General features: G+C 44.5%; 1 protein-coding gene across 17 annotated transcripts in view; it reads left to right on the top strand.

Moving 5' to 3' along the window:
• Window positions 1–18,908, top strand: part of EIF4G3 (eukaryotic translation initiation factor 4 gamma 3) — a 440,859-nt gene that overhangs the window by 320,715 nt on the left and 101,236 nt on the right. For 12 of the 17 annotated variants that reach the window (XM_073316601.1, XM_073316591.1, XM_073316590.1 and 9 more), the window contains 3 exons: window positions 2,475–2,724; window positions 8,023–8,180; window positions 10,226–10,345. In XM_073316601.1, coding sequence (XP_073172702.1) covers window positions 2,475–2,724; window positions 8,023–8,180; window positions 10,226–10,345 — 528 coding nt within the window. The remainder of the gene's footprint in view (window positions 1–2,474; window positions 2,725–8,022; window positions 8,181–10,225; window positions 10,346–18,908) is intronic. The other 5 variants (XM_073316594.1, XM_073316587.1, XM_073316593.1 and 2 more) reach the window with 1 other exon arrangement.

Raw genomic sequence — 18,908 nt, 5'->3', positions numbered from 1 at the left:
TTTCTATTCACCTTATATTCCATTCATCCAATCCATACTTTTTTAACTTGCTGGCAAGAATACTGTGGGAGATGGTATCAAAAGCTTTGCTAAAGTCAAGATATATCACATCCACCTCATATCCACAGAGCCAGTTATCTCATCATAGAAGGTAATCAGGTTGGTCAGGAATGACTTGCCCTTGGTGAATCCATGTTGACTGTTCCTGATCACTTTCCTCTCCTCCAAGTGCTTCAAAATGGATTCCTTGAGGACATGCTCCATGATTTTGCCGGGGACTGAAGTAAGGCTGTAGTTCCCCGGGTTCTCTTTCTTCCCTTTTTTAAATATGGGCACTATATTTGTCTTTTTCCAATCGTCCAGGACCTCCCCCGATCGCCACGAATTTTCAAAGATAATGGCCAATGGCTCTGCAGTCACATCGGCCAACTCCCTCAGCGCCCTTGGATGCATTAGTTCTGGACCCATGGACTTGTGCATGTCCAGCTTTTCTAAATAGTCCTTAAGAATATAAGAATGGCCATACTGGGTCAGACCAAAGGTCCATCCAGCCCAGTATCCTGTCTACTGACAGTGGTCAATGCCAGGTGCCCCAGAGGGAGTGAACCTAACAGGTAATGATCTAGTGATCTCTCTTCTGCTATCCATCTCCACCCTCTGACAAACAGAGGCTAGGGACACCATTCCTTACCCATCCTGGCTAATAGCCATTAATGGACTTAACCTCCATGAATTTATCCAGTTCTCTTCTAAACCCTGTCCTTAACCTGTTCTTTCACCACTGAGGGCTGCTCACTTCCTCCCCATACTGTGTTGCCCAGTGCAGCAGTCTGGGAGCTTCCCTTGTCTGTGAAGACGGAGGCAAAAAAAGCATTGAATACTTCAGCTTTTTCCACATCATCTGTCACTATGTTGCCTCCCCCACACTTTCCCTGGCCACCTTCTTGTTCCTAAGTTCAGGACCACCTTCTTGTTACCCTTCACATCCCTTGCTAGCTGCACCTCCAATTGTGCCTTGGCCTTCCTGATTACACCCCTGCATGCTCTAGCAATATTTTTATACTCCTCCCTAGTCGTCTGTCCAAATTTCCACTTCTTGTCAGCTTCCTTTTTGAGTTTAAGCTCACCGAAGATTTCACTGTTAAACCAAGCTGGTCGCCTGCCATATTTGCTATTCTTTCTGCACTTCGGGATGGTTTGTTCCTGCGCCCTCAATAAGGCTTCTTTAAAATACAGCCAGCTCTTCTGGACTCTTTGCCCCCTCATATTAGCTTCCCAAAATATAAGGGAGTAAGCCATGTAGTGTGCATCATCATGCCCTTTTCCAAGCCAGGGTGTGAAGTACACTGGCAGGGGGCAATGCCAGGAAAGCTTGCAGTTGCTGTGTGTTTTTTCATCATTCAGTTGAGGACTCAGTCTCCAAGGCCATTATGCCAAATTTAGTAAAAGAAAAATTAAGTAAATTTACAAATTCTTTACTTAGAACAAAAAGAAAAGGAGTACTTGTGGCACCTTAGAGACTAACCAAATTATTTGAGCATGAGCTTTCGTGAGCTACAGCTCACTTCACGAAAGCTCATGCTCAAATAAATTGGTTAGTCTCTAAGGTGCCACAAGTACTCCTTTTTGCGAATACAGACTAACACGGCTGTTACTCTGAAACTTAGAACAGTGCAGAAAGCATTTTTGAATGCTATGTTTTAGATAGGAAAGTGATCAAATTCTTCTTTTGAGCATCATAAATTAATTACACCATTCTTTTAATGGATGAATGTGGTTTGAATCTGGACTTCTCCCAGGAAAATTGTGTTCCTAGTACTTCACTGATTGTCATCAGAATAAGGCTGTCCCCTTGGAGCATTTTAAAATTTAATAGTCAGGGATAACATACAAAATATGCAAATACAGACTAACACGGCTGCTACTCTGAAACCATACAAAATATGGGGTTTCCTGAGAAATAGCAGCCAGATGAAATTACATTTGTGTGTTACATTAGCATTATTTATTGGAAACTGCTCCAATTTGCAGCGGGTGTTTTTCATTTAGAGAAACAACCCCTATGAACAGGGTTCTGCACTAGTGGAGCTGCTGTTTTCCCATCAGATGAGGGAGTGAGAGATTGCATGGGTTTGGATTCCTATCTGTTACTCCTGATCATCGTATTACAGGGCTTAACTGTTCCTTCCATTCTAACTCAACAGTACATGTAGACTTTATAGGTAATATTAAGCCATTCCAGTTACAATGTTAATTGACAGTGGGTTACTTCAGAAAATGAGATACTGTGTTTTGAGTAAATGATCTTATTTACTCTGTTTCATTATAGTCGTACATGTCACAGTTTAAGATACATATACATTATAGTGTTGTGCAAATGTGCTGTAGTGAAGAGTATGTAGCCGCTTCACATACGGAGTGTCTTGGAAAGGGTGTTGTTTTTAATCAGAATCTCTCTCTTGCTTCTGCTTCAGCGTAAAGTAGAAGAGGAACTTTCGGGTGACAAAGTACCTGAATCTGAACAGGATAAAATGAGACATGTGTTCCACCTGGAAAGAGATACCTCTGAACTTAAAAAAGCAAAAGTTGTGGAAGAAAATGGAGAGCAGGAAGCAGAGCCTATACGTAATGGAGCTGAGTGTGTTTCAGAGAGTGAAGGAGCTGATGCTAATTCAGGCTCCACAGAGAGCTCTGGTGAAGGGCTAGAATACCAGTATAAACCAGGTAAATCCGGCGTTCCAGCCTGCCTGAATGCATGCATGCTTTGCTTTTCTCTCTTTCCCCCTTCCTTCAGGATGAGTAAGGAATGCTACATAGGCCCTAAGAAAAGAAGGGTGCTTATGGACTGAAAGCAGTGTACTCACACTGGGGAGATGTTGTGTTTTACAGTATTTAGCTGTGTTGCGATTTTGCTAATCTACAAGCCTAGAGAGCCCTTCTAGGAGGAGACAGTATTGAAAGTGTCATTTTTCCTTTCTGGTGGTGAAAGAGAAGAGAGGACTGGAGAGGAAGCGGGTGAGAGGAGAAGAAAATTCCTGGCTGCGTCAATTTATATGTCTGTGTGTAGATGACTTCAGCACAAGTACAAGTGGCTGTGTGAGGTAGCTGCCGCACGCCTGGCTTTTGAAATTGATCAGAGAAGTCCTTTTAGTTTTAGAAACTTTAATTAGAGGAGACACGAGAATATTTGACACACAAAACAGAACCATGAGATCTTTTCATTAGAATAGTAGCTCTGCTGTAATATAAAACAACAGATATTAATTTAAAGTGGGTTTAAAAGATTACACTGTCAGATTTAACTACTGAATACCAAACCCAGTTGTATTATTTTAAAACAATTACCCAGTTATACAATTTCATATATTTTAATGCCAGAGGGTTGCATATGATCTAATCTAACCTACTGGCCTCTGATTTACATCTAGACATTCAAAACCTTCCATTTCTAAATTGGTCCCAGTTGGAGAAGGTGATCCTTTACAAGTCTATGCTGAATAAAAAATAAATAATGTATGTTAATAATCTGACCAATCCTAGTTATCTAGCCCTAATCAAGATATGAAATGTTATTCTGTTGTCAAATGGTTAGAGTGTGGGTTCCAAGAAGACAATACCTTTCCTGGTATGTAGTGTTATAGATGCTATACCTGTTTTCTTTTATTAATGATTGTATTTATTTTGTATAGCCTGAACTGCTGTATAGTCTCCCTGTTTAGCAAAGACTCTGAAGCGATGTTCTTTACTCGGTGTTAGTACTAACTTTCAAGTATTTTATTTTCCAGATGCGGTTTCCTCTGAATAAATGAAACAATTTCCTTAAGAGCTTAATAAATATAAAGTGTTAAGTAAAATAGGTAGGGAACACGGACACAAAGCTGGGGAGTGAAATATAGGCGATGAGGAACTATTGCAGTCCAATTACACTGCTGCTGCTTCTGCAGCATTCCATTCTGTTGATGATCAGAGTAGCTTTTCTTATATTAACTTGCAGAAAGAAGCACATCTGTTGATAGCATGATAATTCATAGCATGGCTACCAAAAAAAAATAAAAAGCCTCTGGTAGTCTACTATCTATTTATGAAAAAAGAAAAGGAGTACTTGTGGCACCAGCTGTAGCTCACGAAAGCTTATGCTCAAATAAATTTGTTAGTCTCTAAGGTGCCACAAGTCCTCCTTTTCTTTTTGCGAATACAGACTAACACAGCTGCTACTCTGAAACCTATCTATTTATGGTAGACCACCTACTTATCAGGTAAACAGATTTTAAAGTAAACCTGCAATTTATAAGATGTCTTTTAATAGAAACATGTCAGGCAGAGTCAATGGTCCTACAAATTTCAGGCTTTTTGGGTGGTTCATAGACTAATTTTGGCCGTGCTGTAACTTGTTCCTAAAAGGAATGAATCAAGTGAATCCCTTTTGAAAGCAAAGAGCACTTCATTTTTATTCTTCATTTATTCATTTTATTATTCATTTTTATTCTGACTAGTTTGCACAATAATCCTCAGTTGTTAGATCTTTTCAAAGCTATACAGATTTTCCTTCTAGTAGATTTTAGGAAGAATTCTCCATTTGGCCTTGGTTTGCTCTATATGTAAGAAGGCTGTCTCTGACATTTACTAGCTGCTTACTTTTCACACTATAATTTCTTTTTAGCAAACTTCCAAGAAAAAAAGTTGTGTGTATGTAATTATTATTTTTGTTATTTTCAATATTTATCCACATACAAGTGGGGAAGCAGTGTGGTCCAGTGGACAGGCTGCTGGATTTGGATTTCTCGCCCACTGAACTGGCACTGACCCTGTTTTTCCCATATGTAAAATGGGCATAGTGATAAAAACTCTTTAAGATCTGTGGGTGAAAAACACTGTAAAAGGTCTAGGTATTATAATCCTTTGTATGTGGTATATTTTCTTTCTCAATGAAAAGCTTGTTGTTTGGAACAAGTTTCTCTTTGTGGTCATAGGGGTGCAGATGATGTCATAATGTAGAGAATCTGAACTCAAGGTTCAAAGGAATTAAATGAGGAAAGAGCAGAAAGACATAGGAAGAAAAGTTTAATAGAATAGACTGATGGATTAGGTAGGAAACAGAGCAATGCTGTTCAGTCTCAGTAAAACACACAAAAAAGAATCTCAGATGTTTTTCTTCAGATAAAAGTGTGTTTCCCCATTTATGAGCCTGATTAATCAACCTGGCTGTTGAGCTAGTAGATGTTTTCTTCAAGTGCTTGCTCATGTCAATTCCAAGTAGGTGTGTGCATGCTGCATGCACAGTCGCCGGAAGGTTTTCCATTAGCAGTACCTGTCGTCATGGTTCAGGTGCTCCTGGAGTTGCTCCTTCATGGCGCTGCATGTACAGTCCTGCCGACCCACCACCTGTTCAGTTCCTTCTTACCTCCAGTGACAGTCGTTGGAGCGTTCTCTTCTCTTGTTCGTGGCTTGAGTGATCCCCTAGTGGTCTCTTAGTTTAATCTGTGAATAGTTAAGATAGTTGTTAGCAGTTCTGCTCCTTTCTGAATTACAGCCCGGGCTCGTTTGCAGATGCATTCCTCCTTCCTTGGAAGGACCACCTGTTCTACGAATTTCCGCCTATTCTACTTGCCCACAAGGTTCTGCTCAAGGGCAGAAAGCAAGGAGCCTTGGTGATATTGATAGCGTCAACCTGACCCTGTCAGCACTGGTATAGCACTCTCCTGGAACTGTCAGTGGACACCCCGATCATCCTGCCCCTAGTTCCGGACCTGATCACCCAGGACCACAGCCATCTCTGGCGTCCCAATCTCAAATCTATCCACCTCACGGCATGGAGGCTTCATGGTTAAATCCACTCGAGCTGACATATTTGGGGCCCTTGGCAGTAGGAAACCATCCACAAGGGCCACCTACTTGGCCAAGTGAAAAAGATTCTCAATTTGGTCCTTATGGAATCATATTTCTACGATGAAGTCATCAGTACCCTTCATCTTGGACTATCTGCTGCACTTAAAGTAGCAAGGACTGTCGGTGTCGTCAATAAAGGTTCACCTGGCTGCCATTTCGGTGTTTCACCCAGGGGTTGCCAGCCAATCAGTCTTCGCTAACCCAATGGCCAGCTGTTTTCTTAAAGGACTTGACAGGTTATACCTGCAAGTACAACAACTGATTCCTACATGGGAACTCAATCTGGTGCTTTCTAAACTAATGGGGCCCGCTACGAACCCCAAGCAACATGCTCACTACTCTACCTGTCAAGGAAGGTGGGATTTCTGGTGGCAATAACCTCATCTAGGAGGGTATCCAAGCTTAAGGCCCTAACATCCAAACCTCTTTACACTTTCTTATATAAGAACAAGGTACTGCTTCGGCCTCATTCAGCCTTTCTTCCAAAGATCGTCTCAGTTTCATGCCAATCAGGACATTTTTCTCCCAGTATTTTACCCTAAGCCACACACTAATAGCCGGGAACAAAAAGTCCATTCCCTGGATGTTCGGTGGGCATTGGCCTTTTATATTGAATGGACAAAGCCATTTTGAAAATCGAACCAGCTTTTTGTTGCAGTAGCAGATAGGATGAAGGGCCTCCTGGTGTCTTCCCAAAGAATTTCATCGTGGGTCACGTCCTGTATCTGGGCATATTAGGATTTGACAAAGATACTTGCCCACTCACTGATGGCACATTCCTCGACGGCAGTCCTGGCACCGGTCTCGATCCAGGAGATCTTCAGGGCCACGACATGGTCATCAGTCCACACCTTTATGTCTCACTATGCCATTACACAGCATTCCAGGGACAATGCAGCATTTGGCAGAGCAGAGCTTCAGTCGGTGAGTCAGTGAATTCCAACCCCACTTCAAAGGTACTGCTTGGTAGTCACCTAATTGGAATCGACATGAACAAGCACTTGAAGAAAAACCAGTTACCTACCTCTCATAACCGTTAAAAGAAAAGGAGTACATGTGGCACCTTAGAGACTAACAAATTTGTTTGAGCATAAGCTTTCGTGAGCTACAGCTCACTTCATCGGATGCATTCAGTGCATTTTTTCCACTGAATGCATCCGATGAAGTGAGCTGTAGCTCACGAAAGCTTATGCTCACATAGATTTGTTAGTCTCTAAGGTGCCACAAGTCCTCCTTATCTTTTTGTGAATACAGACTAACACGGCTGCTACTCTGAAACCTCTCATAACTGTTGTTCTTTGAGATGTGTTGCTCATGTCCATTTCCAGACCCCCCAGCCTATCCCTCTGTTGGAGTGAACCGGCAAGAAGGAATTGAAGAAGTGGCGGGTTGGCAGGGCCCCATATGCAGTGCCATGAAGGCATGACTCCAGGGGGTGCCTAAACCGATCCGACGGGTACCGCTAGGGGAAAACCTTCCAGCAACTGTGCACACGGCGCGCACATACCTACTTGGAATGGACATGAACAACACATCTTGAAGAACAACAGTTGTGAGAGGTAGATAATGAGGGGTTTTTTTCTATCCTAATTTTAAACACTGCTGCCAGCAGAGAAAATCATGGCTCCAGATCCTCGGATGCTAATTTTCTGTAGACTGCGCAGCTGCAGTTGTGCTTGTCCCTCATGGTTCTGCCATTTGTCTTACCTTGAGCATTGACATTGTAAAGCAAAAAACTTTCACATTTTCAAGCTGCACTTGAACTCTGTTCCACTCCCAGGATAGAGTGCTCAGAAGTCAAAGCATTTTGTTGCCCTGTTTTCAAAATCTCTCTGATTTTGCTCCTCCGTTCCTGAATCTATTTACTTAAGAGCTGTATCCTGGATTTTTATTGTCTCTAGCATCTAGTCATGGGTGAAAGTTGGTGACATTAGTACTTTATGTGACTCCTCCTGGACTGTGCTGTGTGTTCCCCATTGCTTATGCTCTGACAATTTAACTTGTTTATTTCTAAGTGAAAATTAAAAAAACAATTTTAGCCAAAGATACCTTCTTCCAGGTTTATCTAAAGTGTACTCTCCAGGAGCAAAGCTCTTTGTGTTGCCTATGAACCTTAGCCATCTTCTATCATTACAGAACAGTGGAAGCCCATGGATCCTGAAGGGAAGAAGCAGTACGATAGGGAGTTCCTGCTGGATTTCCAGTTCATGCCTGCCTGTATACAGAAACCGGAAGGGCTGCCTCCCATTAGTGATGTGGTCCTCGACAAGGTGAGAGGAGACCCAATAAAACAGGTGTGTGCAAATTCTGTAATAAAGAGGTGAAGACACTAAGAATCATTTGACTGAAAGGGAATGGGATGAGAAAGAGGAGGTTTAACTTTTAAATGCCAAGAATCTGAATTTCTCAATGCTAACAGCTCATCCAAGTTCCTGGTTCTGTTGCATATTCAGTAAGCATCAGGATTCTATTCATATTAATAACTATGGATTCTAATGCAAACTAGAGTATTTGGTGAGCTTTTTGGCATATGTTTTGTCAGCAAGGGAATGGGACGGTATTTGGTTAAAGCCACATATTATAAAATAACACAAGCTTGGGCTGTGATTTTCAAACTTTTTTTCTGGCAACCCAGTTGAAAAAAATTGTTGTTGCCCGCAACCCAACAGAACTGGCGATGAGGGGTTTGGGGTGCGGAACGGGGCTCTGGGCTGGGGTAGGGGGTTGGGTTCAGGAGGGTGTCAGAGCTCTGGGCTGGGGGTGCAGGCTCTAGGGTGGGGTCAGGGATGATGGGTTGGGGGGAAAGGGGCTCTGGGTTTGGGCCAAGCTCAGGGCTGGGGCAGGGGGTTGGGGTGCGGGAGGGGGTCAGGGCTCTGGGCTGGGGATGTAGGCTCTGGGGTAGGGCCAGGGATGAGGGGTTTGGGGTGCAGGAAGGGGCTCCAGGTTTTGGGGGGCTCAGGGCTGCAGCTGGGGATTGGGGCATGGGTTGAGGTTGGGGTTGGCTTACCTCGGCCGGCTCCCGGTCAGTGGCGAAGTGGGGGTGCTAAGGCAGGCTTCCTGCCTCTCCTGGCACTGTGACCGTGCTGCATCCCAGAAGTAGCCATAAGCAGGTGTGGCTCCTAGGCGGAGGCGTGCAAGGGGTTCCACATGGGTCTCACACACAGGCACCGCCTCCCCCCAGGAACCAGCCAATGGGAGTGCGAAGCCGGTCCTTGAGCAGGGGGAAGTATGCGGAGTCCCATGGCCTGCTGCTGGCTGCTTCCGGGGCACAGCGTGGTGTAAGAACAGTTAGGGACTAGCCTGCCTTAGCCATGCAGCACTGCCGATGGGACTTTTAACAGCCCGGTCGGCTGTGCTGACCAGAGCCGCCACGACCCAGTGCCTTCCATTCTGCGACCCAGTACTGGGTTGCTACCCACAGTTTGAAAACCACTGGGTTTGGGTGTGATCAATTAATGAATATGAACTGATCATCAGTGCGGACTCGATTTTTTAAAAATGTGCTTCACTGTGAGATTATATTGATTGGTTGATGCTAGCACATAGTTGACCAAATGTCATTACATAATGAGTCTTCTCACTATCTTTTTGTATCTCTTGAAGGAAAGTTATTCATTATTATTTTAAAAGAGGTAGTCATTGGGAGTCTTACCTCAGTTACGGCCATGTAAATCTGTTGACTCCTGCAGATTTACACATACTTGACAGAACAGATTTGGGCCCCTAAGATTCAAGCACAAATCAGAGTATTTGTGATTTCCTATTGGGTGAACATTTCCACTTTAAACTTCCAGGACTGGCAATGCTGTAAAACCCAGCTATGCCATCAGGAAAGGCTTTATCTAAACTACTCCCCTTTCAGTTTTCTCTGACCTCACCTGGTCATCATCTTTCAAGGTTGCTTTGCTTGGTCAGCCATTTGCCTTGTTAAAACTAAGGGTATTTGTTTCATATCAGATGACAGTTTAGTGATCCTTAACCATGACCATCAAATGTATTTCTCAAATAGTAGCCCTACTTAGCCATTTTTTTATTCTCTATAAGTCATGTCAAACCCTGACAAATTTTCCAGAGTTCTCATTGTCCTTGTTGTGTATTTATATAACAGCCATTGGTGTAAGGCATGGCACAAATGAAATACAATTTTTTGTGTAACTCTGGAAATTAATAGAAAACATTAAACTTACTGTTTGCTAAAATAACAAATATATGTTGTAACCCTGCTTATAACTAATTGGACATTGGCAGAGGACTGTCTACAGATTACACATGTTTGTAATAACCACATCACAAAAGTTTAACAGACTCTTTTTGTTGTTGTTGTTGTTCCACCATGCAGATTAATCAGCCAAAATTGCCAATTCGAACTCTGGACCCTCGGATATTACCTCGAGGACCAGACTTCACACCAGCCTTTGCCGATTTTGGGAGGCAAACTTCCGGGGGAAGGGGTGTAGCTGTAAGTATGAACTATCTTCAGGCTTACTAAGTTAAAAAATAGTGTGAATGAAGTTAAAAACTGGCCTTGATATTCATGAAATCTATCCTCAAGGAAAGAAAGTGCCCTTTAGGGATCTTAGATATTTTGATTTCTATTCAATCTGCCTAAAGCAGAGAAGTTGTTTTCCTTGAGCGCTAATATAGAAGCAAATAAAATCATTGTGAGTGCTTCTAACTTGATAGAAATTAAGGTAAATGAGTTTGGTAATAATTTTTCCCCTTTCTTGCTCAAAAGAGATCTGCTTCAAAATCATCCTTGCAGCAGTGGGGCACAGCCTCTGTGGTACCAATGGCCACTTTGGTAACATGCCAGGAGCTTGAAGGACACGGTTAATATAAATACATATTTTTCATACAGTTGCATGAGTTTTGTGTCTGTGTGTGTTCTCACAGAAATCCATTTATATTAAACGCAAATAAATAAACTATATTTTCCTAACTGAAGAGCTTGCTTTCTCTTTGTTCTATTTCTTTATTTTATTTTATTTCTTTCCATTTGCCACTTTGCTTCATTCACACTATTTTTTCTTTCCTTACTTTTTGTTCTCCCCTTTTTGTATTATTATTTCATTCCTCTTCCTCTGTTTTCCTATCTCTGCCCTGCCTCCTCCTCTTCCTGAATTCTTAAAAATCTTCCCCCTCAATTCTTACTTCTTCCCTTCCTCTTGCATTCCTTGTTCCTGGCTCATGATTGGCTGAAATGTGCTGCCTCACTAAAAGGGCCAAGCCAGCTGCAGCCTGAAGACAGAGGCTGCTGTGATTGGATGAAAATAAGGCTCAGTTTTGCTCTGCTCTGCTATGCCACCAGCTGATGCTGTATTCAATAGTATGTCTCAGCTGTGTAGCAAGGAGTGGATTTCACTTCTGCTTCTCACTGATCTGCAGCTGTTTGAAGCAGGAAAAGGAGAGGAGCAGCAAGCAACTGAAAAGGGAAATGGAGGGAGGAGAAGAAGGAGGAGGGAGAAGCAGGGAATGGGAAGAGATTTCATCCTTTAAAACTAATAGTTTCCAGTAAGAAATCTCTTCAAATATCATTCACTTGATAACTCTTTTGAATGCTAATATCAGCAACTTTCCAGGATATTAGCATTCAAAAGAGCAAATTTGTTTAGGGCTTTGTATAGATATAATGTATCCATTTTGGAAGGTAATACTGTGAACTTAGTGTGTGTGCCTGTCTTTGATAGCTTTAAATCTTGCTTTTAGTCTTAAAAAATGAAGTTACTCAGCCTTGAAGCTTTGATGCAGTTAAAGATGGCAACATCTTTTTTATTCAGAAACTCTTCAATGGGTTGCAGGTTGCACACCAGTGCCATACAGCATTAGTTCTTCTTTGAGTGATGGTCCCTATTGTATTCCACTGAAGAATTATGCCTATGCACCATGGGTCCAGAGTTGGAGAATCTGAAAGTAGTGTCTGTTGGTCCACACATGCATCATGGCTACCTTGTGCTTCCGTTTGAGGTGATGAAGGGCAGACCAGACCAACCATGTCTCCAGTTCCTTTTCAGTGATGCATGGTCTGGATCAGAACTTCCAGGGTCCTCGTCTCTGACACACTTCTGAAAAGATAGTTGTAAATAGCTTTAATTAGTTTTTTAGTAGTTTTACCAGGCTTATTTTCTCTTAGTTTTAATAGTTAATACTTTTAGCACTTGTTTTTAGATAGGCTTTGAGGTTTTCACCTCCACATATGGGTACCGGACTATGCCCAGGACTCCAGGCTTTAAACTTTGTGCCTTCTGCCTGCAATCCTTTTTGGTCAGAAACAACCACCAACGCTGCCTCTACTGCCTGGGAGAAGATCAAATCATGACCAGGTGCAGTATTTGCCAGTCCTTCCCCAGCTGTACCCAAGAAGTCTGGGCACTTTGCCTCTAGAAGCATCTTGTGGAGCTCGCCATGAGACCACACTTGGACCCAGGCCAGGGAACACCCCCCATACATTGGCCTGGTTCAGCAAGGAGCATGCCTCCTGCTACTACATCTGACTCTGGTGCCAGCAGAACTGCCCCTGTGATGGGGCTTGGTTAGGAGGTAAGGAAGCCCTCCCATAAGCATGGGACTAAGTATTTCTCTAAATCAAAGAAAATCGACACTCCTTTCCCCAGCTCAGCCCAAGGGGACTGAGTATGTTCTGAGTTTCACAGGCACAGGAAAAAGACCCATAAACAATAGGACCCAGCAGTTTTAGGTGCCAATCCATTGGTACTGCCATCTCCGGCACCCCACAAGACGCGGGACCTGTACCAGGAGTGATCCCAGTGCCAGGACCAATGCCTCTCACACCAGGGATATCTGGAGCTATGGCTGCGTCTCGGGACATCTTTTCCTTGCCAGACCCGGAGTACCCCCTCCATCGAGTCCCTCTACTGCTAGAGAGATTCTGTCCCATCCAAGGAATGTGTCTCTGATACGAGGTCCCTCACCCTCTGCACTGATGCTCTACACTCTTCCACTGGCTCCGACGGTACCACCATTAAAGCCAGAGTGCGCTGTCTCCTTTTCAGATGAGTCGGAACTGAGAGAAGAACCACCTTTATCATACCACCCTTATGCACCATCGCAGAGACCACCACATCTCCAGCAACAACTACCACCTCAGCTACCACAGAGCCACTGGTACCACGCCTTGGGACCGCCACAATCTCTTTTGGATCTGACCTATTGGGCATATTGGAGACCCTGTGCACAATACGGCCCCTCAAAACCCACCTGATTTGCGAAGGAACTGTCAACTGCCTTCCCCTTGAGGTATCCTTCCAGCAGGCATATGGATCCAGTGGTGGAGAAAGAACTTTTTAGCCTGGTCCCAGCAGTTCCACTGGAACCGGCAAGATTCCCTTCCTCCTCACCAGACAAAGTGGTTGCTACATCATCCACTTCCCCACTGGATGACTTCAGGCAATTCCAGGAGCTGTTACAGAGAGTCATGGTGAAACTCCAGATTCCTTTAGAAGAGATCCAAGACTTCCAGCACAAGCTTCTGGATGTCCTTCACACCTTGGGGCTGGCAAGAATAGCATTACCAATTAACTAAGCTAGACTGGAGCCTTCCAGAATAGTATAGTACACCCCTGCCACATGCATGGCTATTATGTTCTGGCCAAAGGATCTGAATTTCTTTTGTTCCATCCGCCTCCAAATTCCCTAGTAGTCCAGGCTGCTGCAGAAAGGGCCAAACAGCAACATCTTCGATCCACACCTGCTGATAAGGAAGGGAAGTGTATAGATCTTCTAGAACATAAACTTTTTCATCTTCTAGCCTACAATTCAGAATCACAAATTATTAGCCAAATAGGACTTCCTAAATTACAGTAAATTCGAGGAATTTTGATAGCCTTCCACAACAAGATCGTGCTCATTTTCAGGCACTTGTTGATGGAGGGAAGCTCATGGCCAGAACTGCTCTCCAATGTACAGTAGATGCAGCATATTCCTCCTCCAGGGCCATGGCTGCAGCAATAGTCATGCATAGATAGTCTTGTCTCCATTCTTCTGGTTTTCCTAGGGAGTTCCAGAATACCATTGAGAACCTCCCTTTTGACAAATCCCATCTTTTTAACCAGAAGACAGGTGAATCACTACATACACTAAAGGACTCCAAGGCTACTCTTCACTCATTGGGCATCTACACTCCTGCCCTGAAATGAAAATTTCACTGTCCATCATCCACCCAGTGCTTCAGATCTCCTCAGTTCTACCCACAGAGACCTAATGAGCCCCAGGGAAACGTCAAAAGACACAGAGAGGTCTTGCCTCCCATGGCATCCCTATCAGACTTCAACGTCCCAGACTCAATCTCCAGCCAAGGGGTGTGAGCCCAGGAGCCAGACTCAATCTCCAGCCAAGGGTGTGAGCCCAGGAGCCGCTGACCACTATGTCTACTGCCTCATGACCTTCCTACTCCCTTTGGGGGTCATTTTTCTATGCTTAGAGTGTGATAACAGACAGATGGGTATTGACATCATTCACTGTGGCTAGATGACAGAGTTTGTCACATTCCCTCCTCGAAAACTCCCATCCCCATCACCCTTGGGGGCTGCTCTCACGACAGTATTCTTGTCCAAAAGTTGAACTCCTTGTTACAAAGGGGAGCAATATAATACATTCCTCCAAAATATCAGAGAATAGGATTCTACTCAACTTACTTTCTGATACCCAAAAAGAAAGGTGGGTGGAGACCAGTCCTTGATCTTTGGCACCTCAGTCATTTCATCTGCAAATTCAAGGTTCATATGGCAGTGACGAATTTTCATTACAAGGTGCTCCCCTTCAGGATAGCTACTGCTCCCAGAGACTTGATCAAAGTATTTTCCATTGTAGCAGACCACGTCAGGCATTATGGACTCCTTGTGTTTCCGTATCTCAACGATTGGCTCCTAGCCACCAGCTCCAGGCAAGAAACCCACGCATCAGCCTCTGTTACTTAGAATCATAGAATATCAGGGTTGGAAGGGACCTCAAGAGGTCATCTAGTCCAACCCCCTGCTCAAAGCAGAACCAATCCCCAACTAAATCATCCCAGCCAGGGCTTTGTCAAGCCTGACCTTAAAAACTTCTAAGGAAGGAGATTCCACCACCTCCCTAGGTAACACATTCCAGTGCTTCACCACTCTCCTAGTGAAAATTTTTTTCCTAATATCCAACCTATATCTCCCCCAGTGCAACTTGAGACCATTACTCCTTGTTCTGTCATCTGCTACCACTGAGAACAGTCTAGATCCATCCTCTTCGGAACCCCCTTTCAGGTAGTTGAAAGCAACTATCAAATCCCCCCTCATTCTTCTCTTCTGCAGACTAAACAATCCCAGTTTTCTCAGCCTCTCCTCATAAATCATGTGTTCCAGTCCCCTAATCATTTTTGTTGCCCTCCGCTGGACGTTTTCCAATTTTTCCACATCCTTCTTGTAGTGTGGGGCCCAAAACTGGACACAGTACTCCAGATGAGGCCTCACCAATGTCGAATAGAGGGGAATGATCATGTCCCTTGACCTGCTGGCAATGCTCCTACTTATACAGCCCAAAATTCCGTTAGCCTTCTTGGCAACAAGGGCACACTGTTGACTCATATCCAGCTTCTTGTCCACTGTAACCCCTAGGTCCTTTTCTGCAGAACTGCTGCCGAGCCATTCGGTCCCTAGTCTGTAGCGGTGCATGGGATTCTTCCATCCTAAGTGCAGGACTCTGCACTTGTCTTTGTTGAACCTCATCAGATTTCTTTTGGCCCAATCCTCTAATTTGTCTAGGTCCCACTGTATCCTATCCCTATCCTCCAGCGTATCTGTCTCTCTTCCAAGTTTAGTGTCATCTGCAAACTTGCTGAGGGTGCAGTCCATGCCATCCTCCAGATCATTAATGAAGATATTGAACAAAACCGGCCCGAGGACCGACCCTTGGGGCACTCCACTTGATACCGGCTGCCAACTAGATATGGAGCCATTGATCACTACCCTTTGAGCCCGACAATCAAGCCAGCTTTCTATCCACATTATAATCCATTCATCCAGCCCATACTTCTTTAACTTGCTGGCAAGAATACTGTGGGAGACTGTGTCAAAAGCTTTGCTAAAGTCAAGGAACAACATGTCCACTGCTTTCCCCTCATCCACAGAGCCAGTTATCTCGTTAGCCTCCTTTCTTCCCTGGGAATCGGTGTCAACTTCAAGAAATCGATAGTCGATCCCATGCAGTCTCTGCACTTCATCTGTGCTACCATAAATCCAGTGATAGCACAACTTTACTTGCCCAGGTACAGATTTCAGAAAATGAGCGACATCGTAACTCACATCATGAGCAATCCTTATGTACCGGCCAGGACTTGGCTGTCCCTCCCTCCTTTCGTCACATGGCTTTATGTGCCTACGTGACCCCTTTCAAGTGACTTCACCTCTGCTACCTTCAGATATGGGCCCATTTACTCACCAAACCGTCACTCCATGGACTTCATGCTGACAGTCCCTGACAAGGTGAATTCATCCATCCAATGATGGTCAGACCCACATCATGTATCCATGTGGATTTCCTTTCTTCCCTCCTCCCCAGACAAGATGATAATCGTAATACTTCCCTGGTGGGCTGAGGAGCTCACATGGATGATCACATGACACAAGGAACATGGACTCCCAGAGAATTCAGGATGCACATAAATATTTCAGGACTCCGAGCTGTAAGAAAGGCATGCAAATCTTTCCTTCCATTCATTCACTCCCATCATGTTCTCATCATGTCAGACAACACCACTGTTTTCTATATCAAGAAACAGGGGAATGAGGCAGTCAATCTCTGGAACAGGTGCATCAATCACCAGATCCTCTTGTCCACAGCCTATCTTCTGGGGACACAGAATGTACTCGCAGACTCGCTCAGCAGACATTTTGCAATCGACCACGAGTGGGGCTTCATGACTTAGTAGTACACAATATTTTTGCCAGTTGTGGTCCCCGACCGGAGACCTATGGGAGAACAGCCAGTGCACCACATACCGCTCCAGGGGAACCCTCAACCACTACTTCAAGGGCAACACTCTCCTACTCTCCTGTTCAGACCAACTCAGCTATGTCCTCCCTCCATTACCGCTCCTGCCTTGAGTGCTTCACATAATCCGACAAGACAGAGTGACAATCATTCTGATCATCACCTGCAGGCCCAGACAATTCTAGTTTCCCAATCTCCTCCACGTGTCTTCCTGCCCACCAATTCCCATCTCCAACTTCCCTGATCTGCTGACCCAGTTCAATGGCGAGTTCAGGCATCCCAGTCCACATGCGCTCCACCACAGAGCATGGTATTTGGATGGGCATCTGCTTTAGAATGGATGTGCTCTTCAACTGTGCAAAACATTCTCTCCAGCAGTGGGAAGGACTCCATTCAGTAATGTTACCAAGCCAAGTAGAGATGTTTCTCATCTTGGTTTAACAAAAAGGAGTTTTACCAGAATTGGCAGAGATTGTCCTCATCCTAGACATTCATTAAAGTGATCAGGTCTCATCTTCAGCTCTTTGACAGTCGACCAGGCGCTAATTAGTGCATTCCAACCTCCAGTGGAAGGGTACTCCGTCTTTACATATCCACTAATCACTAGATTTTGGAAAGGGCTCATCGGAACCTTCCCACCCATTCAAGCGATCGCAACACAATGGGACCTGAATCTAATTCTCTCCGTGCTAACAAAGCCTCCCTTTGAGCCCCATTAGCATCGTGCTCCATGTCTTTTCTTTCCATAAAAGTCCCCTTCCTTGTTGCTATCGCTTCCACAAGAAAGGACAGCGAACTCGGAGCTATGAGGGCAGACCCACCTTTCAAAGTTTTCCACAATGATAAAGTCTTTCTATGTCTACACCCAAAATTTTTACCAAAGGTGGTCTCCAGGTTACACATTAATCAATCCATTCACTTACCTATTTTCTTCCCGGAACCACACGCACCTGCAGAAGAACGTTGACTCCACTCCCTCAATGTCCAACAAGCTCTGACCTTCTACCTGCAAAGCACTAAATCAATCAGGAAGTCCCCTAGACTGTTTGTTGCAGTGCCAGCGAGACTCAGCAGACATGTCATCTCCACCCAAAGAATCTCCAAATGGATTTTGGGTTGCATTAAACTCCGCTACCAGCTGACAGGCCAGCCTCCCCACCACAGGGGTGCGGGCCACGATAGCTCAGGTGTGAACCACAGCCTCCCTTCAGGATGTGCCCCTCATAGACATACGTAGAGCCACGTGGAATTCTGTACAGGACTCAGCGTCAGATGCCTCCTTTGGCATGGCAGTTCTCCACATGACCATTCTATCCTCATCGTCGCTCCCTCCTCCATCTTAGGTACTGCTTGTTAATCACCCTCGGCAATACAAGAGGGACCATCACTCAAAGAAGAGGAGGTTACTTACCTGTAACTGGAGGTTTTTTGAGATGCATGGTCCCTATCTGTATTCTAGTCCCACCCTCCTTCCCTTCTGCTGCGTATTTGTCAGATTTGTGGTAGAGAAGGAACTGGAGATGTGGTTGGTCCACCCCGCCCTTTATTGCCTCTGACAGAAGTACAAGGCAAGTCAAGGTGCATGCGCAGGCCAACAGACGCTACTTTCAAATTCTCTGAATCCAAAGGCACTGTGTGCATGCATAATCCCCAGTGGAATCCAGATAGGGACCACACATCTCAAAGAACCTCCAGTTACAGTAAGTAATGGCCTTCTTATCTAATCGCCTTTTATGATGAGATTACTGGTTCTGTGGATGAAGGGAAAGCAGTGGATGTATTGTTTCTTGACTTTAGCAAAGCTTTTGACACGGTCTCCCACAGTATTCTTGTCAGCAAGTTAAGGAAGTATGGGCTGGATGAATGCACTACAAGGTGGGTAGAAAGCTGGCTAGATTGTCGGGCTCAACGGGTAGTGATCAATGGCTCCATGTCTAGTTGGCAGCCGGTATGAAGTGGAGTACCCCAAGGGTCGGTCCTGGGGCCAGTTTTGTTCAATATCTTCATAAATGATCTGGAGGATGGTGTGGATTGCACTCTCAGCA

Source organism: Lepidochelys kempii, chromosome 18 (assembly GCF_965140265.1).
Source record: "Lepidochelys kempii isolate rLepKem1 chromosome 18, rLepKem1.hap2, whole genome shotgun sequence".
Lineage (NCBI taxonomy): Eukaryota > Metazoa > Chordata > Testudines > Cheloniidae > Lepidochelys > Lepidochelys kempii.
The sequence above is the reverse complement of the archived record's forward strand: the minus strand, read 5'-3'. Positions and strand labels throughout refer to the sequence as shown.